We start from the raw sequence: 27,650 nt of genomic DNA on the forward strand, positions 1-27,650 counted from the left end.
CCTCTCCAGAGGCTCTTATCTCCATATATTATAACATAAGACCCAGTCACATAGTAAATCCCTTGAAAAAATTGAAACATATTACTTACAAGTAGCGGAGACTAATCACATCAATCATAGTAGTATTAGATTGTTACAATTACCTAAAAAATGGAAAAGAGACTGTTACAACTTGGCACTTGGCATACATTTGTTGCAAATTAGGTTAGGAAACAGCTTAGCTGGAGTTGCCCATTGAGTCCTTTGGGCGATACACAATCCAACTCGTGTATCCAAAACGCTTCCCGTTTCAGCAATATATTATCAATATCGCCACCTCTTGGTGGTCTTTTAATCTGGTCGATTGGCATACACTTAAACGTTGATGGATCGTGTCTAGCTTCTTTCCAATGTTTGGCTACTGGTTGCTGGGCAATATCCTGCTTACCTGGTTCAACCTTTCTCTCCGTATCCAGAGCTGCCCTGATGCTTGCCCTGTGCATATTCATCCTTTCTTTCAACTGTCTAGTTGTTTTGCCACAATAAACCAAGCCACATGGGCATTTTATAATGTAAATAACCCCACTGGAAGTACATGATAGGTTCTGTTTGATGGCATATTTTTTACCTGTCCTGGGGTGCCTAAACTCTTTCCCCAGGATCAGTGTGTTACATACTACACAGCCTGTACATCTATGGACACCGGGCCGGGCTGTTAAAAAATGCTGCACTTTGGGCTTTGTATATTTACTTACTGGATCGGACGGACTCAGATGTTCTTTGAGGTTTGTGCTTCTTGCATAACTGAACTTTGGCCTGTTGGAAACTTTAGAGCCTAGAACATCATCTTTTGCCACAATATCCCAATACTTCCCAATACTTCATTATAATGTCTTTTGTTGCCTTACTCTGGGGGTTATATTTACTGACATAGTATAAGTCCCCTGTATCACTGTTTTTTGCCTCGTGTGCCTTGTTTTGTAGCAACTGTGCTCGTTCAATACATTTGACTGTATCTATAGTGTTTTGGATCAAACTACTGGGATATCCCCTTTCCAAAAACTTATTCGCCATTTTGGATAAATCTTCTGCACACTGCTCAGGGAAAATGTCTATTCTCACTACCCGCATCATTTGAGACTTGGGCAGAGAGTCCAGCAAATGCTTGGGATGATGGCTGCTGTAGTGTAGCAGCATGTTTCTATCAGTAGGTTTAGTGTAGATTCGTGTCTGTAATTTCCCATTATGTTTGTATACTTCTACATCACAAGATGTGATGGGCATCATAATTCAACGTCAATCTAACCGGTGTGTCTAAGGTATTAAGGCTATTGACATAGCTTTCTAGGACATCTGCTGTCCCTGACCATACAAAAAACAGATCGTCTATGTAACGTCTGTAAAAACTCCCATATTGTTTAAACAGTTCATGGCCATATATACATTCATCCTCATAACAACACATAAACGCATTTGCATATACTGGAGCGACTTTCGAACCCATCGCGGTTCCCGTGCGTTGAATGTAAAAATTGTTCTCAAATTTAAAATAGTTTTTCCGGAGCACAAACTCCAATAACTGTAATGTGTATTCTGTATCAGGACCATTATATGATGAATTTTCGGTTATCAACCTTCTCACACCTTCAATGCCCATAGTGTGTGGTATGCAAGTGTAAAGGCTTTGCACGTTCATTGTAACAAGTAGCAAGCTCTCTATGGGTAAATTAATGCTGGCTATCACATTTAAGAAATCCGTAGTATCTTTTAAATAGCTACTTGTGGTAGTTATGCAAGGCTGTAAAAGAACGTCCAAATATTGAGCAATTTTCTCGTTAAGAGAACCTGTGGACGAAATGATAGGTCTCCCTGGTGGTCTCTCTGAGTGCTTATGAATCTTAGGCAGGGTGTAGATTACAGGCAACACAGGATATTTGGGTATTAAATAGTCCCCTAATTGCTTAGAGAGCCAACCTTCGAACACCCCTTTATCAATCAAGGCCTTAAGCTCCATTTTGAACTTCTCTGTAGGGTCAAACGTAAGTTTCCCATAGTTGTCTGTATTAGATAGTTGCGACATGATCTCCATTCTGTAATAGGCATAGTCCATAATCACCAAGGCCCCTCCCTTATCGGCTTTTTTTATGATGATATTGTTATTTTCTTTCAAACTTTTAATGGCATCCTTCTCAGCAGGGGTTAAATTGCCCCTCCATTTGCGCATATTGCGATTTATAGATAAACAGTCATTATTCAAAAGCCGATGAAAAATCCTTATTGAGGGATTGCTGTTGGGGGGATCATAAGTACTTCTAGGTTTAAAGGCACGTTCGTGCACGTCCATATGGCCTTCCATTATATGAGCTTCAGCTCCTAATGCCTGTTCTTGTACTTCTGATCCCTCCACCACCTCCCCACCAAATGCATCCTTCAATCTCAACTGTCTGGCAAACTTATAATTATTAACAACATGATTGAAAGGGTGATTACTCACCATTGGAACGAAACTCAGTCCTTTCTCCAGTAGCGATCGCTCAGATGGAGTGAGCTGATGGGACGATAGATTGAAGATCATTTCTTTTTGTGGGGAGGCCTGTCCTGTTTCCGCGATCTTGTGCGTGCTGTGGTGTTTTCTCCCTCCTCTACGGGCGGCTTTCCTGGGTCCTTGGAAGTCCCGGCTGCTTCTAAAAAAGCTCCTTGTGCTGGCGTGCGTGGTGCTGAACCGGATGTAGCTGTTCCTCTTGGCGCGCTGAATCCCCGGTCGCTGTCCGAGCCTTCACTGCTGGAGTGGTATCCCTCTGGTCTTTGCGGTCTTCTGGCTCCGCCCCTTCTCTTAAAGGGGACAGTACCTTGTAACCACCGATACACTCTCGTCTCCTTGTAATCCTGTGCAACTCGTATGCGCTTAGAATTCTTGAAGGCAAGTATATCTGACTTATACTTTGTTACTTGATCTTGTAACCGATGTAGCCAGTTTGCCTCTGTATCTGCTGCAATCGCTGCACTGTGCGCCTGCTCGAATGCCTCCAGGTCACTTCGCAGTATTCTGAGCTCCCGACCAACTTCTTCGGTCACCAAAAGGATTAGGTCCAGGGAGCAGCGGTCCAAAATACTACACCAACGCTTACAGAACTCCGGGTTCGATCTACCAATGGTAGGTACATTAGCTATCCGGAAGCCCCTTGGGATTTTCTGTTCGCGGTAGTAGTCGGATAGAGATATTCCATGCAGGTATAGCTCTACCTCTTTTTTCTTAAGCCTCAATAATTCGTAGTAGGCTTCCTTGGCTCCTAGGCTGCCAAAGGTTTCAGTGAATGTTTTTTTAAACAAAATGCCACGTATCTCTTCGGATGTGAAGTTCTCCCTTCTTTCAGCGTGTATAGGGGCTTGACTGCCACTATCCATATCCACTGTATTGTGGGTTGCTGTGGCGAATATCCAATATGCAGGTGCTGGACACAAGAATATTGTAGTAAAATTGTCTGTGGTGTCCGCACTCCTTAGCTTGTGAGCTCGAGGTGCACGATCAATAAATCATAGATAAACACACACACACACACACACACACACACACACACACACACACACACACATATATATTTGAACATTTTCACAGACAACACAAAGACAAAGGAGGTATGATAATAAAAATGTTTTCACCAGGTGTAATTACCTAGAGCAGTGATCCCCAACCGGTAGCTCACGAGCAACATGTTGCTTTCCAACCCCTTGGATGTTGCTCTTAGTGGCCTCAAAGCAGGAGCTTATTTTTCAATTCCAGGCAAGTTTTGGTTGTGTAAAACCCAGGTGCACTGCCAAACAGAGCCTTAATGTAGGTTGACAATCCACATAGGGGCTACTAAATGGCCAATCACAGCAATTATTTGGCACCCCAGGAACATCTTTCATGCTAGTATTGCTCCCCGACTCCTTTTACTTCTGAATGTTGCTCACGGGTTCTAAAGGTTGGGGATCCCTAACCTAGAGTCAGTGTCGACTGGCCCACCGGGATACCAGGAGAACTCCCGGTGGGCTCAGGTGTCAGTGGGCCCTCATGCTGCTAAACATTTGGCATATTTCATGGTCATTCTTTATTTCTATGAAAACAAAAAGAATAAAAAGATGGAATAATAGATGATAGTATTATATTATGTAAAGAAAAGAGACTAGGAGAACAGAGGTTGAACGAGGAGAGGAAGAATAATAGTACTGAGAGTTGGCCCCTGGTCTATGGTTTTTGGGTGGGCCCCTGGTGACCCAGTCCGACACTGATGATCGTGTGGCGGGTAGGGTTGCCACCTTTATTGAAAAAGATTACCCCTAGTGGGGGGCAGGCACAAAAAAGGGGAGGTCCATGACGCAAAAGGGGGCAGAGCAACATTGCGCCGATATCCAGCACACTGGAAAAAAGGAAAGTTCAGTGTGAATTGGGGGCAGGCCAAGGCCTTTTTTTAAAAGGTATTACAAATTACTGGCAATTTGTAATAATACCGGCCCCAGCCTTGGCAGGTGTTTTACTGGCTAGGCCGGTAAAATACCGACCGGGTGGCAACCCTAGGCGGGGTAAGTGCTTTCTCCCTCAAGGTCCCGGGCTTTGCCATTACAGATGCACATGGGCAAGATAGGCATGAAGCACAGTGCCCCCCTTGCCCCTATATGTGGATGCCCATGCCCTTGTGTATTTAGTACCTTTGTGACTTTTCTTCCTTAATAACTCTCAATAATCCACGTAACCGTTACCTTCGTGCATGTATACTGTATACATTAAGTTGTTATTGCACCCACTTTTTACATTCACACTCTAATCTGGCTTCTACTGATGGCATACCTCCCAACTGTCCCTTTTTCGGAGGGACAGTCCTAACAGGTGCAAATAAGATACTTTGTAACAATTTTGAGACACAAAAACACAGTTTAGATAAGGAGAAATATTTTCAAACTTTCATAACCTGCCAAATTTTGTAAAACAAACATGGTAATTAGGGGGTGTGGCCACAGAAAGGGGTGTGGTCAAAAAAATTGCTGCGCTATTTTTGTCCCTCTTTTTAATTCCAAAATGTTGGGAGGTATGCGATGGATAGATTGCAAAGTCTACAGTGGGTCTAGTAACCCATAGCAACCCATCAGCAGTGCCAACTAGCCAGAAGTAAAAGAGGGTTTGCCTGGGGAAAGCTGGCACAGCACACAGGGCCCTAGTCCCTGCCCTGATTTTGGTCTGTAGTAGGTACTGTAGTCTCCAGCTCGTGACAAGGGTCTGGGACTGGTACTTTAGGGATCCTGGCTGCTGCCAAGGACCCCCATTCTCTATTTACGTTTTGCTTTGCATTTTGCCTTGGCATAAACGCTAGGGCAGCTCCTACTATAATTGATGCAGTTAAGATTTTTGCTGCGCAGAATAATACACCTCAATGTATTTTAAGACGTGCTTAGAATGAAAATAAGGTTCAAAATAAAACTTTGCTTTGAATACGGCGTATTTGCCGCGTTTCCGCCCACTTGCCTTACGCCACTAGTGGGAAGAGCCGGCAGCCAGGCAACCGCTGCAAAACAAACGCCCCTTCACTTACTTACTCAAAGACGCCGATTGGGCAAAGGGCAGCCGGTACTTGTACACGATTGGTCGCTAGGGCTGCTTCTCAGGATCTCCTCGTGAACTAGGGCATTCTATTATTGCACCAGCGAGCTGCAGTTTCTTATCACTTCCTGTAAGGCATCGCTGAGTCAAAAGCTGTGGTGGGAGTAAACTGAAGTCGGTGCTCCGGCTTCGCGGTGTAGCATCTCCTCCTCTTCTGTAGTTGGTACGCTCTGGTTTGTATTTTGCTATCACACGCGTTTGTCTTATGTTGCTTCCGGACAGGGGTGCATTTTACCGTAATTATCCTTTTCAGCGCAGTAGGGAACATAAGGCACAGGTACACAGAACGAGCCAGTGGTCCTCTTCATTGGTGTCTTTGCTTTGGCACCATCCCAGCGCTCTCCTTTCTGCAAGGTCAGTGAGTTGCCCCTGTATATGTGTATATACGACACAGCAGCATTCTACATTCAATTCCAGGGTCCTATTCCCCTGCTCCTCTCTAGATTGTAAGCTCTGCGGCTCAAGGAGTGTTTTCTGTTAGCACAGGATGGTAGTCTGTTGTATTTTGTCCTTTGTGCTAGTAGTAGAATAAATGATAATTATTTTAACAAGATACATTAATGGGATAGGATTTTGGAATTTATAATTTTTGGGATTCATTTATTTATTTTTTACAATTGGTTATCTCCCATGTTCAGTCTGAAGAACTGCATCATTATTATTTGATTCTTACTGTATTTAACCTGTATAGAGCACATATACCAGGCAAAACTGGCTATTTCTTATTGGGCATATTGCTTGTAGGTATCGGGCCAATCAGACTCCATTTATATTTTGTTTATTATAGTGACCACAGGCAAATGGAATGGCAACGCTAGGAATATAGAAAGTAATTACCTTTAAGCATTCGTGGAAACCTCATTATTTTTGGGGTGTCTTGCAAATAATTGGCCCCAAAAATCTAAAGTTACCCTTAGAAGGGGGTTTAAAGGGGTCAGATTCGGGGAGAGTATTCGCACGGTTTTCCGAAGTCGCCCGAAGTTGCCTCACAAGGAAACTTTGGGTGACTTCGGAAAATGAAGCCCTCCGAGTGCCATCCCACCGGCGAAGGCAGTTCAGGTAGATTAGTCGCCACGAAGAAGAGGAGATTTGTCGCCGTGCGACTAATCTCCCTTAATCTGAATGTGTGTCTCTGCCCTTAAATTAACTTTTAGCATGATCTAAAGAGTGATATTCTAAGACAATTTGCTCTTGGTTTTTCTTTTTTTTATCATTTGTGGTCTTTAACTTTTTTTTATTCATCATCTCTCCAGTTTGGACTTTCAGCAATCTGGTTGCTAGGGTCCAAAGTACCCTAGCAACCTTGCATTCATATTAATAAGTAACTGGAATATGATCAGGAGAGGGCCCTGAATTGAAAGACGAGTGATAAAAAGTAGCAGTAACAATACATTTGTAGCCTTATAGAGCATTCGTTTTTTTTTAGATCAGGTGAATTCCATTTGAAAGAAGAAGGCAAATACATTAAAAAAAACTATAAAAAAAAATTGAAGGAAAGTTGATTAGAATTAGCCATTCCATAACATACTTAAAGGTAACTTTAAGATGAAGCTCCCGTTAATGTGGATATATAATACATGGATGAGTATGTTCAGTAACCATTGTACTGAAAGGGGCTTGTTGCCTATTATAGGTTGAATATTGTAGAAACCCCAGCATTTCTTTATTTAGGTGTTATTGTCCTCCCAAATGTCTGTAGTATTTTTTTCTACCATATAAGGTATATAATAGACCAGAGTAAGAATGTAATGTCCTGTGCATTATTTAGCTGGACTAATAGAGCCTCATTTGCTGAAGATGACTATGCTTTTCTTTGAATTCTTCAACAATGAGCAGTACAGAGTATTTCCTTTTTTTTAATTTATATTTAACGTTTTATCCAGTAAGGAATTTTTTTGTGTGTGTGTGTGTGCGCACTCACAGTACAGAAGAACAATAAGTCTGTGTGCTTTGGCCACAATGCGAGTCAGCTCATGGTCATGTGTCTGTGACCCGTATATTACAATTCTGCACAAGGATTCAATCAGGAGAACATCCAACTGATACATTGCATAGTCAGACAGTTTGGGGAACTGTGTCTGTACACACAAGAGAAATCGCATCACTTGTAAATCTTTGGCTCTGATAAGTTGCCCCTGAGCAGGTTTCATATACAGTCCAGCAAAGTGTCACTTATAGCTGTCCGTGTTGTTGATATTTTAGACTTCTCGAACACTTTGTTCTAACCATTATTAATCATTTATTTAGCAGCAACAAATTCTGCAGCGGATCATATGGATATTTATCCTTCACATTAATCCCTGCCCCAGTGGAGCTTTCACTCTTAGCAGACAGTTGTGCAAAAGCTAGCAGGTACAGGTATGTGATCCATTATCCAGAAAGCTCTGACTTACAGGAAGGAAGTCTCCCATAGACTGTTTGAATCAAATAATTCCATTTTTTAAAAAAATGTATTTCCCTTTTCTCAGTACTAAACCAACTGTACATTGTACTGTCTTGATCCCAACTTAGATTTAATTAATCCTATTGGGTTTATTTAAAGGGATACTGTCATGGGAAAACATGTTTTTTTTATCAAAACACATCAGTTAATAGTACTGCTCCAGTAGAATTCTGCACTGAAATCCATTTTTCAAAAGCGCAAACAGTTTTTTTTAAATTCAGTTTTGAAATCTGACATGGGGCTAGACATTTTGTCAATTTCCCAGCTGCCCCAAGTCATGTGACTTGTGCTCTGATAAACTTCAATCACTCTTTACTGCTGTACTGCAAGTTGGAGTGATATCACCCCCTCCCTTTCCCTCCCAGCAGCCTAATAAAATAATAATGGGAAGGTAACCAGATAGCAGCTAACAAAAAATTTTAACGTTGTAATGGCGGATCTTACCCAAACGCCGTTACCCCAGTGGTCGCTGCTCTTGTGAGATCCCGGTCTCTTTCTTACTGGCTTCTAAAACGTATCAACAACCTCGCTTCTGAGCGCTGATCCAAAACGGGAGGCATTTGTAATATCAAAGTTGGCTTCTTTATTTAAGCACACATAATCAAATTACAGCAGTGGGGTGCAGAAGGTAACAAGATAACAGCTCCCTGGTAGATCTAAGAGCAACACTTAATAGTAAAAGCCAAGTCCCACTGAGACTGATTCAGTTACATTAAGTAGGAGAAATAACAGCCTGCCATAAAGTAGTTCCACCCTAAAGTGCAAGCACAAGTCACATTACTGGGGGCAGCTGGGAAACGGACAATATGTCTAGCCCCATGTCAGATTTCAAAATTGAATATAAAAAAATCTGTTTGCTCTTTTGAGAATTGGATTTCAGTGCAGAATTCTGCTGGAACAGCACTATTAACTGATGCGTTCTGAAAATAACATGTTTTTCCATGACAGTATCCCTTAAATGATAATATTTATTTTAGGTAGACTTAACATATGTAGATTAAAATTAGGGAAAGACCCCTTATCTGTACAATGCTATCTTCTGGATAACTGGTCCCATACCTGTACTATATGTTAAATAACCTGTATTTTAGTGGGTTGTGCCTGCTGCTTTAAAAACCACACAAACTGTTGCAACAAATTCCAGCAAAAAATCTGCCGAGCCGTGGCTTAAGCAATTCTGGAGTTTCACAGAACACGACTTGTCTTATTTGTCGTAACTATGGAATTGCTCCCCCCCCTCTGTCATTGCTGTTCCAAGATAAAAAGGAAATTTAGATATTTTTTTTTTAACCTTTACATTTTTCCTTCTTATTCCCAGGATAGCAAAAAATGTTTCCTACCACACAATGACTTTATAAATACTTTTTTTTAAATTTTTTTTTTTTTTGCAAATATTTCAGTCTCAGAAGTTTTTAGGAAATCTACAGATGGGGGTGGGTGTTCCAGGGGTTTAATATTTTAGGTGCTTTTCTGTCATCGGCAAGGAAGGGATGATATCAACACTGCAGGAAGAACTGAAAATATCATTTAGATCCCATGGGCCAGTGCACAGCTGCAACTCTATTGTGACTAAATGCATTGATTCTGTGGATACTAATGTTACTTGCCCCAACCACAGCCAAATCCCTGCTGTGAAATTATAGTATATTATAATATGCCAAATCTAAAACGAAGCCCAATAGTAGTTTCCAACCAAGAAAAAAAAGAGAACTGCTCTGCTGGAGATCAAAACAACTTTTACTTTTCTGTGTTACAAGAGCTGCCCCAGAACTGGTCATTCCTGTTTTCCAGCCTTTAAAGGGGGCTTTCTCTTTCTAAAAACACCTTTTCAGTTCAGTTGTTTTCAGATTGTTCACCATAAACAAATACTTTTTTTCAATTGCTTTCCATCTTTTATGTTTTACTGATTTCCTAAAATTTAAGTTTAAAGTGTAATGTTTCTATCTCTAGTGTTTCAGTCTGGCAGCTCCGTGATCCAGCAGCATCTGAACTGTTACAATTTGCTACATTTATTTGATACAATTAGTTGATACATTTCTTAACAATATCTGTGGAATATTAGCAACTATTTTATCAATTCTAACAGCTGCTTTAATGAAACTTAGGAATTCTGCTCAGCAGGGACAAACATAACAAATGTATCAATTAAATGTATCAATTTAAAACAGTTAAAGAGTCGACGACCCCTCTCCCAGAGCTGCTTTAGAAGGTGAAAAATTAAAACTATATATATATATATATATATATATATATATATATATATATATATATATATATATATATATATATATATATATATATATATATATATATATATATATATATATATATATATATACATATATATATACATATATATATATACATATACATATACATACATACATACATAGGGCATTTGTGCGAATTCCAATTTCCAGACATTATATACATTATAATTTATAGCCCCACTTCATTTTATATTATAGGTTCCTCTGTTATTGCCTTCTGTCTCTTGGCATCTTCAGTAACATGAAATTGGTCAGTGCTTAACTGAAATAACAAAACGTCTAATAAAAGTATTGCTTTATCATCCTGGAAATTTGGGTATAATGAATGATTATCTAATAATAACAAAAAACAGACATTTTATTTGACTCCCTTTAATTTTTATTGCAAGCAAGTTAGTATACACAGCTCTTGGTTGGGCCACATTTAGGAAAATTGGACTTGTATATCTCCACCATAGGAAACCTGATGCATATAGGTTACTATGTTTGTATGCAGTTGGTAGGGAAATTAGATTGTAAGCTCTGATTGGTAATTCGATATTCTCTGTATCTGTCATTGCCATATAAATAAAAGACAATCATTTTAATTAGAGGGCTCCTTTAGAGGTGCTATAGACTAACATTCTATGAATAAGTTAGGCATGTTATCTGATATGAAGCAGATGTTGTACATTTTATACAGGTATGGGATCTGTTATCCGGAAACCCATTATCCAGAAAGATCTGAATTACGGAAAGGCCGTCTCCCATCCAAATTTAAAAAAAGAATTTCCTTTTTCTCTGTAATAATAAAACAATACCTTGTACTTGATCCAAACAAATATATAATTAATCCTCACTGGAAGCCAGCCTATTTGGCTTATTTAATGTCTACATGATTTTCTAGTAGGCATAAGGTATTAAGATCCAAATTATGGAAAGACCCATTATCCAGAAAACCTCAGGTGCCAAGCATTCTGGATAACTGGTCCCATAACTACTGTATTTATGATGAAATATGGCAGCTGGAGGGCTATTGGTTGGACAGACTTGCTAGATCGGTTCCTTTGCACCAGAGGCTTATAGAGTATTTGGGTTCTTTTTTTTGGTGTGGACCCCCCTCATCTCATAGCAGGGATAGATACTAAAGAAAATATGGTTTTAACCGTCATCCAATGTTTTCCATGGCAAAAAATACATTTTAACCCAAAATGACACCCCACTTGGTCTTCAAGCTGGGCTTCCTTGAATATCTACTGTAGAACAGCAAATAAGCTGTTGTGGGAAATTTCACCATAACCAGCTGTACAGACTCATGGTTGTGGCCCCAACTTGGGAAACAGGAAGATCAGCCCCACACATTGGCAAAGTCTTCTTTAGGCTGATCATCAGATCCACAGTGACGGTCCATTTGGACAACAAGTGTAATTAGATAAGGGCCATAGTGCTAATGGAATAAGAATGTAGTTGGAAGAATTTGATCCTAGCCAACGGTCTCTACTGTCACATTATAAAACAAATGCAGTGTTCGGCATGCGGCCATAGAGTGGGTGTTGCTGAAATAGGCTTTCTGTAATTAATGAAAGAGCAGTGCAATAAAGGGAGAGGGGCTGAAGGTTGAACTATATTGCTGTAGTGCAAGGCTGTACCAGAGATTATCTAACAGATCCCATTCTCAGTGCAGCATATCTGTAGATTTATTGATTTGCAGAAAACTATTTTGATATCCTCTTTCAGGCGCATTGTTTTTTTGTGGCTCTCCTAGAGTTTATATTGTTATCAGATGGTTTATGTGTCACTTAAGCCAGTTATTTTCCTAAGGGCACTATGCTAGTGAAACCACAAAAGCATTATCATGCAACATATGTTGTAAGCAGCAAGTCCCCCCTTTTCTTCTGGCTGGTATAGTGGAAGAAACACTAAATGTGGCACCGCCCTAAAAATCTGCCTGTTTGGTGAGTTCACCATAAATCTGGATAATTGGTTATATGGCGTGCCTAGAGAGAATGACAATCACATCAATGTGTGGCCCTTATTTAACGTAACTTTCAAACCTGCCCAGTAGATATCTAGCTGACTTTTGGCAGATATTAGTTTAACAGGCCATCAGCCCATCAGCAGGACCTACTATGCAGGCCAGTAGGTTGTTGTCTCAGTCTGTAGGGGCCAATTCAGCAGCTTTTATCAGCCTATGTATAGCTTTACTCTAGAAGTTTCTCAGTTGCGTGAATCACAAGAAGAGCATACGGCACTGCTTCTAGAAGAGGAGTAGGAGTAGGAGAAGGTCTGAATAGCAAGCTAAGCAATAAGGTTTGTCTTGTGTCTGCTTTCTGGTTGCTATGAATTGTTTACCTCAGCAGGATTTTTTAAATTTCCGATTTCAGGAGGCAGAAAAGAAAGTCAAGTATTTAGAGAAAAACACATTGTCTTGGAATGTCCATGCCTTAGCTATATAAAAAAGCTAATTCTAAGTAGGAATAATATAATGCCTATGTATAAATACTGTATATAAGGGACTCAATACATTCGATTGATACTTGTTTTCACATCCCTTATTTTCCCTTAGACCAAGGTACTCCAACTTTTTTTTACCCATGAGCAACATTCATATGTAAAAGGAGTTGGGGAGCAACACAAGAATAAAAAACTTCCTAGGTGGTGCAACTTAAGGGATGTGATTGGTCATTTGGTAGCACCTTTATGGACTGGCAGCCTACAGGAGGTTCTGTTTGGCAGTACTTCTGGTTTTTATGCAACCAAATCTTTCCTTGAGGTCACTGGGAGCAAAATCTCAGGGGTTGGCGAGCAACATGTTGCTCAAGAGCCACCGGTTTGGGATCACTGCCATAGACTATGGGCATTTTGACCGCTGCCACACTCCATCAGAAAGAAGCAGCAATCAATGTGCTCCTGTCACCTCAGTTATGCTTCTTAATGAGGTTTGCCTGTGATGAACAGGGAGTGGTGAGCATTTTATAAATAATATCCTAAAAGTCCACTTAAAGGTAAACCACCGGAGATCCAGCTGCCGCTTCTCCAAGTCCTTCACATACAACAATTATTATTTAGTTGTGACAGCCAGGGCTAATTGACTGGCGCCTTCTCTTTGAAGGGTAGAGGATCTTGGATTATCTGTGGGTCATAGCTCTTTTAAAGAGGAGTCTTCTTTTTTTAGTTGCATCAGGGAAACTACTGAGCAAATGGGAGGTTATTGGTATTACAGCTTATTCAGGAACTGCCCTGATTGCCATAACAGACTGAGGAAGGAACATCTTCACCCGCAAATCAGAGGCCGATTCAGAAGGGGTTTTATTTTTCTACCCTCTGCATCAATCAGGCGCTAAGTAGTCATTTGAGAACAAGGGTGACCTTGGGCACGTGTCTTTGTTTCACTCCCAGCTACTGTTGCCATGTTACATTCTATCCATATGCTCAGGTCATTAAGCCAGAACCTCTAGTTTCCCTTTGCATTGCTGCTCCGCTGTAGCAAATCCCCAGACATTCATTCCCTGCAAGGAAAAGGTTGTTTGTGATGGATAAAGCACTAATTGTTTTTCTAAATCTGCTTTGTTCTTTTTTCCCCCCCCTCCTTTAGTTCCAAGTTGTAATTCCATAAGGCTGCACGTCCCACAGAAGATCTGCCTTGGAACAGAGTGTGAAGCTGGGATTTTTATCTGTTCCAAAGGGGAAGATAAATTCAATTTGTTGGCTGACTCTTAAATACTTGAAACCGTGGGGCCTGTCATTATCTTCCTAGAGGAGTTTTTGGATGCTGTATGTAATTAGATCTCTTCATCACAGCATGTGCCAAAAGTGGCAACACAAGGTCCTAATTTGGATTGGATTGTTATTAAATTGAAAGCATTGAGTTAGCAATGCTCTTAAATAATGCACTGTTTTAGAGAGTGACATTGTGCACCTTCCTATATGCATCACACGGGCACATGTGATGTCTGCTTTATTCACTGGATTTCAATAGCAATAACAGCCGGCCATATACCTCCAACCCAAAATGGAATACCGTCAGTCATCCGAAACCCTTCTCCACGGAGAATTCGGAGTCTATCCCTCCAAAGGTATTCGCTATGCACTTAGCTTGACTCGCACGGGTCTCCATATCCAGAGACTGATACCGAAGCCTGAAGATGACCAGCGCCTTTTACTGCCGCTCAGCGACATGGTGGGCTGTCACACTCTGCGCAGTCATAGCTCCGGGGATGTGTTTGCCTATTTTTCCATTTATTCCTATCCGCTCAAGAAAAAAAAGGTAACCATGGGATCCGGCCGCACTCGGCAGAGGCTGGTCAGGACATTCCGCGTGGATGAAGAATCGGAATATAACAAAAACCTTGCTATTGCTGAGAAGTGGGCAACTGCTATAAAGTGTCTTATTCAGGAAATTCCCATAGGCAGTGAAACAGGTAAGTAGAATATTCAGCAGGACAGTGGCCTTACTGACTTATCATGGCAGTCATTGCATGCTTGGGTTCATTTTGCCTTCATTGTTATTTATACAACATATTTATAAAGAGCCAACCAGGGCCACCATCAGGAATCATGGGGCCCCATACTGTAAGTTGTCCCCAGGGGGTATTAAAGGGGAACTATCATGAAAATTTAATATAAACTTTCTAAATATAATCAATTAATAATTCTGCATTGTTTCTAAAATAATCGAGTTTATATTCACTATTCCTCTCTCAGCATCTGTTTCTCTTCGTTCTGTCTTCATTCAGCAGTTGGGTGTCAGATGAATGATCCAATATATCTTATAGGGGGGGCTCCTTTCCTAGCAGATGTATTAGAGCTCATTCAAATAACTGATTCCAGTACAAACAAAATCTAACAAAATAACTGTCTTTTGCACAAATTCTGCATGTAGAGTGACAGGATTTCTGGTGATTTTAATAGAGTGAGCTCTAATACATCTTCTAGGCAAAAGGAGCACTCCTATAAGATATATTGGATTTTTCATCTGACTCCCAACTGCTGAATGAAGACAGAATGAAGAGAAACAGATGCAGAGAGGAATAGTGAAGATAAACTTGATTATTTCAGAAACGGTACAGAATTTTGATGAAACCACTAACCATGCCGACCCCTGCCCACAGGTTGCATTTTTAAATGGGAGCCCCTGATTACCTTCTGTACCCCTTTAAAGGTAGCCCTGGAGCCAATGTATTCCACATTGTTGTAGTATAAAAAAAGTGGTATAGTTCAAACATAATAATACTGACCAATAAAGGAGGTAAAGAGGGCCCTGGCCCTTAGAGCTTATATTATTAAAGGAGATGGGGGTACAAACTTTGCATCCTCACATGTTCAGCAGGATTAAACCACTGTATTCAGTGTACAGAACAGTTGTTTGTCTTTATTGTAATGCCCAACCTATAGGCATTCAGCTATTACTGAACTACAATCACAGTGGGCATATAGTCACACTTAGGCATATAGTGAGAAATGTCATTCAACAAATAATTCTGTAGCAGGATACTTCCAAGTGCCCCAGCTGAACCTTCCTGCAGTGCTACAGTATGTTCCCCCCCACATATATTAACATGTAACCTGGAACTGTCAAATTTACAGCACCTGTTGAAAGTAAAGGGTTAAATATTCTCCCATCTGTGCTGTTTGCAAATGCTTGGAAGCAGAGCTAGTGCATAGCCTGGGGCTTTCTTATGCAATCCTTTGGAGCTGCGTCCAGCAAGTATAGCAGCTAACCCCCATACGTAATAAAAGTCCCTGGGGCTTATTTATCAACACTGGGCAAATTTGCCAAAGTGCAGTTACCCAAAGCAACCAATCAGTGAGTAGCTTTTTAAAGCCAGCTGCAAGTAGAACAATGAATGTAGCAATTTGATTGGTTGCCATGGGTTATTGCCCATGGACAAATTTGCCCAGTGTTGATAAATGACCCCCACTAAGTTTGACCAGGAGCAGTAACCGATAGCAACCAATAAAATGCTTGCTTACAAAAAGGTAAATTCTATCTGTTGATTGGTTGCTATGGGTCACTGCCCCTGGGCAAACTTAGTGCCTTTTATTAAATAACCCCTAAATATCTAAAAATTGTTGGATGACTAGAAAAAGTAACTGGCTGAACCTTTCTTTTTTTCCTTTTGTTTTCTCTTATATGAGAAAAGCAGGGTAGTAGGGTATGTGACTTGTATATAACAGAAATGTTCACTTGTGGGTAATACACCAATAATAGGCGATCGTTGTACAGCCACTTGACAATTCTCTCCCCTTCCTCATCACCGACTGACACTGACCATACCTCCCAACTTTCCCGTTTTCAAAGGGACAGTCCCTCTTTTGACAGCTCAACCTGCAGTCCCTCGTTTTGTACTGGAAAGTCACATTTTTCTGTGCACTGAACAGCCAGAAAAAGAAACAAAGTTTCTAACTTAATTGACTTTTGGCAGAGAGCCCAGAACAGCCACAGCTACAGATAAGATACTTTTGTAATAATTTTGAGATAAGCAAATAAGTAATTGTAACAATATAAGATAACAGGTCCCTTGGGAGAAGTTAGACTCACATCTTAAATTCACCTTCATTAAAAAAAACTGTAATAACTGGAAAAAAAAAACCACAGAAATATGTTCAAACTTTCATAACCTGCCAAATTTTGTAAAATGAACACGGTGGGCAATATCGGGCTGATCCGATCGTGGGCCCTAGGGCCCAATGATCGGATCCTAACGAATGGGAACGTGTGGTCGGATCGCCGGACCGCATCAACGAACAGATGCGGCCGCGATCCAACGGGATTTTTTGTCCCATCCGATCGAGATCTGGCCGAATTTTGGCCAGATCTCTATCGGGGAAGCCCGTCGGGGGGGCCCCATACACGGGCCAATAAGCTGCCGACTCGGTCTGTCGGCAGCTTTTATCGGCCCGTGTATGGCCACCTTTACAGACAGTAAAATTTACCAATCAGTGGATGAAGTAGGCTGGGTTGGCTAAACTATTGCCTGAAGGTATCGACAGAAGTCAGACTGGCAAGAAGGAGCTGAAATATTTACTCCTATCTAAGGGCTAAGGGTAACTTACTGAAATAAAAGTTGTTGTTTTTTTGCTGCCATTAGTTTTAACATTAGTGTTATCCCTACACATTAATTTAACTTTAACTTGTAAGGGGAGCCCTGGCGCCAATGTTTTTTTTTAACTTATAGGGAGGTCCTGGTCACCAATTATTTTTTTTAACTTGTAGGGGGGCCCTGACCATCAATAGCTTTTTATAACTTGTGTGTGTGAGGGGGCTCACTGTTTTTAGCGCTGATGTCTGTATTGTTCCTTTAACTGTGGTGTGAAGTGAAAATGTTGTTGTACGGGGCCCCGTGATTTCTAATGGTGGCCCTGCTACCCACATGGAGTGGATTTTGGCCCATTTTGGTGGACATCACTTATTTGCCTCTGTGACTTGCACAGTGTTACAGCAGCCTATGGAACACAAAATTCCACATTATCTCGACCTGTCAATGATATCCATATAGGGGTGCTTTACCTTTCCAATATACTGTACAACAATTATACAATTTCACTGGTTCTTAAGAAATAGATAGAAGTGCCCGTCTGCATTTTTACTTTCTCTGCACTGTTGGATGTTGAAAGAGACCCGGAGAAGAGACTTCTGCTTCGGTGTTGCAAGAGTCACAACAAGAAGATATTGCTTTCAACCTGAATTACATTTACATATAACTTTAAAACCGTTGATTTTTTTTTTTTTTTTTTTAAATAAATAGTGTAGTTTAACATTTTTGTATTTTCTGTGAATCTTGAGTCTTGGGAACGGCATCGGGCACTGATTGTTTTATTCACGGGTTCTTGTTTTTATTGGCAGTTGCACACGTAAGAGTTGGGTGATTAGCAGCATTTCTGAAGGGAAGGAAATTCCTTCTTATTTCAATCTGCGATCATAAATCTGGCCAAAGTGCGTTGTTATTCATGTGGCAAAGTTCGCTGTGTATTTGGAAGTTGCCGGGGGAGCTGTCGCTAATAATCACTGGATGAAATAAAGTTCGGCACATCATTTTCAGTAACAAATTTATTGCAGGTTATTGTACAGATATATTCTTGACATTTTGCATCTCACAGGAGACATAAGCAGCCTTGGCACAGCATGGTGGGTGGGGGCTTGCAAACTCTGGGGTATGTGTTGTACTATTTATAATAGATATCACAGCACATTGTATTGACATTTATTCATATGCACCAATGGCAGTTATCAGTGGCATAAATATGTGGCATAAATAGACACCCACGGATGGCAGTTCAGTTCCATTCCATTTTGTAGAAGAGAAGGGCCATGCAAACAATAAGCTTCTGAATCTGTTTGCTGCCTGCCCCCTACTAGTAGTAATTGGGGCCGGTTCTCTTTGGTTTAGGAATAGTTCAGTGTGAAAATATAAACTGTGTAAATAGATAGGCTGTGCAAAATAAAAAATGTTTCTAATATAGTTAGTTATCCAAAAATGTAATATATAAAGGCTGGAGTGAACAGATGTCTAATAAAACAGCCAGAATCCAACTTCCTGCTTTTCAGCTCTATAACTCTGAGTTAGTCAGCGACTTGAAGGGGGGCCACATGGTACATTTCTGTTCAGTGAGTTTTCAATTGATCCTCCGCATTCAGCTCAGATTCAAAAGCAACAGATATGACCCATGTGGCCTCCCCTCAAGTCTCTGATTGGTTACTGCCTGGTAACCAGGGTAACCAGTCAGTGTAAACCAAGAGAGCTGAAAAGCAGGAAGTAGTGTTCTGACTGACAAGTTATACATCAAATCACTCCAGCCTTTATACATTACATTTTTGGCTAACTAACTATATTAGAAACATTTTTTTATTTTGCACCGCCTATCCATTTACCCAGTTTTTATTTTTACACTGAACAATTCCTTTAAAAGTGTGGTTCACCTTTAAGGTAACTTTTAGTATGTTATAGAATTTCCAATTCCAAGCAACTTTTAAATCTGTTTTTGTTATTTATTTTGTATAGTTTTATAGTTATTTGCCTTTTTATTCTGGCTGTTTGCAGCTTTCTTCTGGAGCAGCACTATTAACTGATGTGTTTAGAAAAAAAAAAAATTTCCGATGACAGGATCCCTTTAAATGTAAATTGAAGAGCTGCTGAATAAAAAGCTAAAAATCTCAAAAACCACAAATAATAAAAAATGAAAATCACTTGCAAATTGTCTCAGAATAGCACACTCTACTCTACTCCACATACTAAAAGTTATCTCAAAGGCGAACAACCCCAGTAAGAGCACAAAAGGCCCATGCAAAAAACGAGTGGTCATTTGATGGAGACTCATGGAAGGTTGAAAAGCTCTTTGCTCAAAATATTTCTGGCTGGGTATGTAATCTTGAATTTGTGAACTGCAGAATGCATTTATGCTATTTGATTCCAGTAGCGCCTACAGTTTCACAGCTGAGCTACATGTTGGTGTATTCAATCCTATGTTTTTCATAAATTTGCAAATGATAAAACACATAGAAAATACCAATAGTTTTTTGTTCAATCCATTTCTCACAGAATTTGTTCCTGAGCTTCTACCCAGAGCCCGGAGATTAATGCTTTTGCTGAATCCATGTGGAGGCAGAGGGAATGCCCCGCAACAGTGCCAGACCCACATACTGCCCATGCTGACAGAGGCAGAAATCAGCTATAATCTCATACAGACAGGTAGGTGCAACCACCCATCTACTGCGAACTGGGAGCAATAAAATGCACAGTGCCTAATGCAGATCATCATACATCTCTTCTCTATGGTTTTAGAGAGACCGAACCACGCTCGAGAGCTAGTGCAAGGGATCAATTTGGAGGAATGGGATGGTATAATTGTCATCTCCGGAGATGGACTTCTCTATGAGGTAACTTCCATTAGCACTCATCTGATGGAAATTCAATGTATCTAGACTCTTCATTTGCCATTGCAGGGGGTGTTTATGAGCTGCCGAGGGAGGTAATAATACTGTACACATTTCTGATCATGGCTATGCTTTAAAATGTGGTTTTAAATGCACATCAGAGAAGCAATGGGTGGTTAGTAACAATAGCTCTGGGGAGGTTTTTACGCATTATGTATACCTGTAAAAGACCAACTGCAATTGTCATTAGAAGGTTATACCCTGTACTAATAGATCAACGAGAGATGGAAGGCAACTTGAGATCTCAGCTGGATGTGGCCATTCAAAACATGTTCTAGCCCATAGTGTCCCCCACCGGTGGTATATTGCTGTATGATGTTATAATAAGCTACAGTCTTTCCTGCAGTTGTACTGAAAATAATGAACTCACCACATGGACAATATTGGAAAAGCACTGGATTATGAATATTCAAGTAATATTGTTAGCCAATAAATTTGCACTCCTGCTGCCATGGTTACCCAATGACTGCTCTGTCCCTCTAACTGCTGATTTGTGAATGTCACTGTTACAGGAAAGTTTAAAAATATTTGCAAAAGTTACCAACAAAAGGTCGTTTTTGGCCTTTTAGTTGCTGGAACCCAAGGCATGCAAAATATTGACAATTCTTTAAAATGAATGACTTCTGACTGGGGTCAAGAGTGTTCCCATGCTTCATGCAAATTTTATAGAACGAGTTCTACATTTGCTCCTCTCGGATGTGGTGGACATAAAGCTAAGCAATTCAGGATCATTTGGATCATGTTGGAGGAAGGAAAAGCCTCTTCAACCTCATTAGCATCATTGCTCACTTTAAGGAGTTTGTTCCCCTTTTTACTGGAGTCTACTGTTCAGTGGAATCATTTGCATTGTCCCCCTTGACTGTAAAATTAAAAGCTAAAGTTGCAAGCTTTCCCGCTGTAGTTGTGAAGCTTACGGGTCTATAGTTTCCTGACTGAGAATGATTGATTGATTTATGACCCTACATGTCATTAATACATTCATCTCTTCATCCAATGCTAGGCACCCCTATTATCTTCCAAGTCTGCCACTCTCCTGTTTAAAATTACATTTTTGCTGTTGTTGTTCTTCCTGTAGTTGGTATAACAAAGCTTATAATTGGTTGTCACTGCCCAGGTGCAAATTCTCCCAGTGTTCATAAATGGCCCCCAATTTTACTTTAGAGTAAAGGGAGAACTTGGGTATGCAACATTACATACAAAGTTTCTTCTGCCCCCTGAATTTTCTTGCCTTTCTGAAGACCCTACACTGCTTGACTAGCCATGAGTACAGGTATGGGACCCATTGTCCAAAATGCTCTGGACCGGGGGCATTCCGGATAATGGATCTTTCCATAATTTGGATCTTGATACCTTACTTCTACTAGAAAATCATGTAAACATTAAATAAACCCAATAAGCTGAGTTTGGTTCCAATAAGGATTAATTCCTGTATATCTTTGTTTGGATCAAGTACAAGATACTGTTTTATTATTACAGTGAAAAAGGAAATCATTTTTAAAAATTTAGATTATTTTATTATAATGGAGTCTACGGGAGACAGCCTTTCTATGATTCTGAGTATTCTGGATAATGGGTTTCCGGATAACCTTTCCCATACCTGTATATAAGATCGCTTCTGTATACTATTAAGGGATTCCACTGAGCTTCCATAGGGGGTAGCTCTCTACATGTCTTAGACCTTTCCTGGCTGTCTCAAGCCATTAATCAATAAAATGCTCCTTCTCACTTCCAGTCCATTGTATAGGTTTTTGTAGGCTGGTATTTTTCTCTCTTTATCACTGTTTCTAACTAATTTTGGGGGGAGTACAATGTATTATTTTCAAGGGTTTCTAAATTATAATCACTTTGAATCTTTATTTAGGTTATTAACGGATTAATGGAACGTCCGGACTGGGAAGAAGCTATAAAATTGCCAGTGGGAATTCTTCCATGTGGCTCAGGGAATGCTTTGGCCGGAGCGATCAACTACAATGCAGGGTATGGGCCATGTTTCTTGTAAATGTTAAATTCATGAAGATGGATGCAACCCATACAGTTTTGCAATTGCTCTTCACTTCCTATGTTCTGTGTTTTTTTTGAGAGGTTTTGAGTTTATAGTCTTCATGGTCCTCTTTTTCCAATGCTGGAAGTCAAATCCTTTCTGATTGCCAAGGTCATGGTCCCCTGGAACCAAAATAAAAAGGCTAATTGTGAGACTGAATTTTTATTCTTCTCTTAATAATTTCTACAATATATTGATATTGCTTCTGTTAAATTAACAAGTATTGCATCTGTTATTTGTTAACCTGTTTTTGAATAAGTTCCAGAATACGACCATGCCATTTCCCATAGTGTTCTACGGAAACAATTCTTCATTTGTCACCGATTTCTCTTTTCTATTAAATGTTAATACAGGAACTTGTTTTGTCTAAGCTAGAATAACGTAATGTAGATGGTAAAACAATCCTATTCAGTTTATTACAGTGTTTTACATGTAAACACAGGCACTCGAAAATACAGAATCTTCATCATCATCATCATCATTTATTTATTTATTTATATAGTGCCAGCAAATTACGCCGCAAGTAAATAATAATGAGCACAGGTCTTAAAATAATTTGACAACAGTTACAGAGTAAAGGATCAGAGGACCCTATTTGCAAGAGCTTACAAGCTAAAGAACGAGCCCTTGTGTCGAAAAACCCAGTTCCAGTTACACATATAGCAGATACCATACCTGTACTTAAAGGAGAAGGAAAGGTTAAAACTAAGTAAGCCTTATCAGAAAGGTCCACCTAAATACACCAGTAAATCCTCAAAGTAATGCTGCTCTGAGTCCCCTGTCAAAAGAAATACCACATTTCTTTCCTTCTATTGAGCACACATGGGCTTCTGTATCAGACTTCCTGTTTTCATCTTAAACCTCCTTGCCCCAGGCGTGAGCATGCTCAGTTTGCTCCTCTTCTCCACCCCCCTTCTCTGCTGTAATCTGAGCCCAGAGCTATAAGTGAACAGGGAGAGACTCAGGCAGGAAGTGATGTCATGCCAAGCTAATATGGCAGCTACTATCCTAAACAAACAGAGAGCTTCTAGAGCTGTTTACTCAGGCATGGTATAACATTCTACAGAATAAATATAGCATTCTTGCTTGCACTATTGTGGCTAATCTATTGGCAATAAAATTCCTCCGTAGCTTTCCTTCTCCTTTGATGTTACATTCACCCCCTCTTCTATTCTTTTCCATGGTGACCGCTAAACCCTTGCCTTGTTCATAGGGTGACTCCTTGAAATATAAGGATATTATAAGTCACCGAGGCGTTCCATGATCATATAAAAGCACAAGGCCGAAGGCCATGGAACTCCGAGGTTACTATTAATATCCTCGTATTTTCCAACAAGGGATACTTTAAGTTTTAGTAAGTCATGTGACAAAAATGACATCACTAGTTATAGCTTTTATAGCTGATGATATCACTAATCACTGTTTATAAGGATATCATTTATAAGATATGCATGGCTTTTGTGTATTATATCAATTTTAAAACGTTGTTTTGTATGTATTCTGTAGGTTTGATCAGGCAATGGGGTCTGAGCTGCTGCTAAACTGCATCTTGCTGCTGTGCCGTGGTACTGTTATTCCTATGGACCTGGTGTCTGTGACAACCTGCTCTGGAATCCGTTCTTTCTCATTCCTTAGTGTAGCCTGGGGATTTATCTCTGATGTTGATGTCGAGAGCGAGAAGTACCGTCACATGGGTTCAGCTCGTTTCACAGTCGGAACTATGGTAAGGGTGGCCTCACTGCGGACTTACAGAGGCCGCCTGTCCTATCTGCCAGTTTTGGATGCTCACCGTCCCATTTGCAGGAGCATCACTTTGTCTCCTAATGGGAGTTTAGCTCAGTTTCAGCGTTCCCAGTTGCACCGTACCATATCAGACTTTGGACTGTGTGAGGAGCGGAATGTTATGTATAAGCGCAGTTCTGCTGCTCTTGACACTAATGAGTTGCCAAGTTTTGAGACTTCACCGTCTCCAAGTTCACCAACAGCCTTGCACTCTTCCAGCTTCAACTTTGACTCGCTCTCGGGTGACCCTTCCGATCAGGATTCTGTGTATTCCAAAGACTTAAAGCCTCAAAAGCACCATCAGGTAAATGGTCCCAAGGACGATCTCTTGACTCCTTTGGGGCAGCCGCTGCCCAAGAACTGGATAATTGTGGAAGATAATTTTGTCTTAGTGCTGGCCATTTATCAGAGTCATTTAGGGGCCGATTTGTTCACCGCTCCGTTTTCCACTTTTGACGATGGATTAATCCACCTTTTCTTTGTAAAAGCAGGTATCTCTCGGGCAGCCCTTGTGCGCCTCTTCCTGGCCATGGAAAAGGGTACACACTTGGAGACTGAATGTCCATACCTCACCCATATTCCCGTTCGAGCTTTCCGATTGGAGCCTCTCACACGAAAGGGAATTATTACTGTGGATGGAGAGCGGGTAGAATACGGGCCTGTCCAGGCTCAGCTACACAAAGGACTAAGTAACCTTATCACTGGGTCTTGCAAAGTCCGTCTGACTCCATTTTAATAGTTTTTCAGCAGCCCCAGGCTATCTTGTGCAATATAATATTAGATCTAGCTTTCCTGAAGCTAATAATAGTTCTCTTTATTAAGCATACCACGTACAAGGGAATTTTAATGACAAAAAAGTGTCATTGAAATGTAAGCATGTGCCTATCCATTTCAAGTGCCAGCCACAAACAGAAGCATGTACCGCATAGTTAGGTTTCCTACATGTAGTTGGCTGCTTCTCTACCCTCTTAAACACAGAAAACATAAAGGGAACCAAGTAGGCATTGTAGTGGACCGTAGTGTCTCTTTAATAGTCTCCGTTAATGCTGCATAATTAAGCTGGTAATACCTAGCATGTCCTCCTGAGCTTCCTATTAATTTGCAGATGATGCAAAACTGCTTGAATGAGACCGCATTAACTTTTTTTAGCAAGAATATGTGCTTGGTATGATTGTATTTACAGGCTATAGATTTTATTTATTTATGCAAGGGAGAATCTCAATAGGTTTCAGTTCTGGGTCTCTTGGAGGCTCCAGATCATCATACCTTGCCTTTCTTTATGTACATGCAAAGCTATGCCTGGCGTGTGCTGCAAGAAGAAACGGGTTCTAACAGCCATGACACTTCACGGAACCATTAGCTCCGACTCTGTCAACATTTTGTTTTAACATCCTGGAAGACTATGGACATTTTCAGACTTCCTTTTCCTTGCTCTTTGCATTCCATTAACTTGCAATATATTTGTGGGCTAAATGTGCCAAAACCTTGGCGTTGTATTTGTAGGCCTGGTGGCCATAGAACTGATCTTGAGAATATGGAGCGTTTACATATCACATTCATATAGAATACGGACACCCATTTCAGACATCGATGGAGTTGGGCAGTCATCGTCAGATTGGTCAAAACCTGTAGGCAGCCAGAATGAAATGGCATCTGTGGTGTGATTAGATGGTTTGGCCAACAGTTCGTCTGTCCACCCTTATACCGGAAATTCACTCAATTCTGTTTTTCAGTCTTCCGGGCCAATTACTTTTTTTTTTAATTACATAATTCCTCAAGTGTTGTCTTCTGAGCATGAAAGCTTTCCCCCATTAGAGGGACTTGCTTTGCAATAGTTTGATCCAACCTTACCAAGAAAAGTGCCTTTCCCAGCGTACAAGTATTCTGGACTGCAGACCAGTTGTGACTCTAACTGGGATGGCTTCATATTGTTTTCAGTCCTTCCTTTTGTTATAATCACAAAGTGACGGAAGGGCAATTGTATTAGGGAAAAGCAACGAAATCCCTTGACTTGTATGTCATTTCCTTTTTGAGAGAGCTGCCAGTAATGAGCTGTGGGCTGGATGGCTTAGAACAGACTTAAGGGTCTTTACATTGTTTGAGTACAGATTAATATGAGAGAATCCACAGATCTTTAACTTTAAAGGTGGCCATACACAGGGAGATCCACATGTTTGGTGATGTCGCCAGACGAGCGGATCTCTCCCCGATATGCCCACATTGAGGTGGGCGATATCAGGCTGATCCCCGATGAACCCTAGGGCCCAACGATGGGATCAGAATGGAGGACATACGGGCGGTCGGATTGCAGGACAGCATCAATGAACAGATGCGGCCACGATCTGACATCTGATTTTTTTACCCTGCCCGATCGACATCTGCCCGACTTTCAGCCAGATATCGATCGGGGACGCCCGTCGGATGGCCCCACACACGGGCCAATAAGCTGCCGACTCAGTCTGTTGGCAGCTTTTATTGGCCCGTGTATGGGGGCAGTACCGTAACTAGAGGGGGACGGGCCTTGGTGCGTGACGCGCAGCCGGGCCCCTGCACCCCTCCTTACCGCCCGCATTTCAGTGGTGGTCGGCCTGCCAGGGGGCCCTGAGGGGGTGCGGGCCCTGGCCCGCTCGCACCCCCTGCTCCCCTGGTAGTTCCGGCACTGTATGGGGGCCTTTAGGCCTTTTACTCCCATAAACTAATTAATCTTGTCAATTTTTATATATATATAAATATATAAATATAGAATCCAAACTGGTGCACTCCACAATGAAAAAGTTAAATGCCTGGGTGCTGGTAAAACTTGCATATATTCAAAGAAAGAAGACTGCACTCACAGGACTTGTATGGAAAAAAAGCCACAAGGGCTGTGATTTATTCCTCAACGTTTCGGCTATCAAACTCTAGCCGTCCTCCCGAGAACGGGTAGAGTTTGATAGCCGAAACGTTGAGGAATAAATCACAGCCCTTGTGGCTTTTTTTATATATATATATATATATGATGAAGGGTCAGCACACTCATTTGTAGATCAATCAAACGTGATTTTATTCAACACAGCATTGTGCTGTGTTGAATAAAATCACGTTTGATTGATCTACAAATGAGTGTGCTGACCCTTCATCATATACATTACAACATTTGATCGTTCACCTCAGCAAAACAGGAGAAAAGAGTGCGGACACCCATGAGACTGATATATATATATATATATATATACCAAATGCTTGGCATAAGATTCTAAAACTCTAAAACTCTAAGGGGGTTATTTATTAAGCATTTATTAATTTTGTTTGCGCAATTTATTATGCCCTGAGGCTGTTCTAAGTCTGCATCCAAAAATACTCCACTAAAACCTTCCAAATTCATGTAAAAGTCAATGGCCAATGTCCCATTAACCATTTGAAGATGTTTTAACCCTCACAAAATGTTCAGAGTTGTTGGGGCTTGATGCTGGGTTTTCCACGAAAACTCTAATTTTTCATAGTTATTGGGCATCAAACTCGAAAAATTCAGGTTTTATGTGCAACAATGAGAAAAAGTCGCAGTTTTTCCCAATCTAATTTTTTTCATGTTTTTTTAAATTGTTAAA

The 27,650-nt window shown here is 40.7% G+C and overlaps 1 protein-coding gene across 4 annotated transcripts; it reads left to right on the forward strand.

Moving 5' to 3' along the window:
- The first annotated feature begins 5,542 nt into the window (after positions 1-5,542).
- On the forward strand, positions 5,543-26,326 carry sphk2.S (sphingosine kinase 2 S homeolog). Of its 4 annotated transcripts, none has more exons than XM_041571556.1 (7): positions 5,543-5,777; positions 5,868-5,968; positions 13,902-14,727; positions 19,846-19,995; positions 20,089-20,183; positions 22,102-22,217; positions 23,788-26,326. In XM_041571556.1, exons 3-7 carry the CDS (start codon positions 14,319-14,321, stop codon positions 24,797-24,799), a joined length of 1,782 nt encoding a protein of 593 aa, XP_041427490.1. In that variant the 5' UTR covers positions 5,543-5,777; positions 5,868-5,968; positions 13,902-14,318; the 3' UTR covers positions 24,800-26,326. The 4 variants fall into 4 exon arrangements, with proteins under 4 accessions (XP_041427490.1, XP_041427491.1, XP_041427492.1 ...); XM_041571557.1 differs by having other exon boundaries at positions 5,873-5,968; XM_041571558.1 differs by lacking the exon at positions 5,868-5,968 and having other exon boundaries at positions 5,543-5,787.
- The last annotated feature ends 1,324 nt before the right edge of the window (positions 26,327-27,650 follow it).

This window comes from Xenopus laevis, chromosome 7S (genome assembly GCF_017654675.1).
Source record: "Xenopus laevis strain J_2021 chromosome 7S, Xenopus_laevis_v10.1, whole genome shotgun sequence".
NCBI classification, from domain to species: Eukaryota; Metazoa; Chordata; class Amphibia; order Anura; family Pipidae; genus Xenopus; species Xenopus laevis.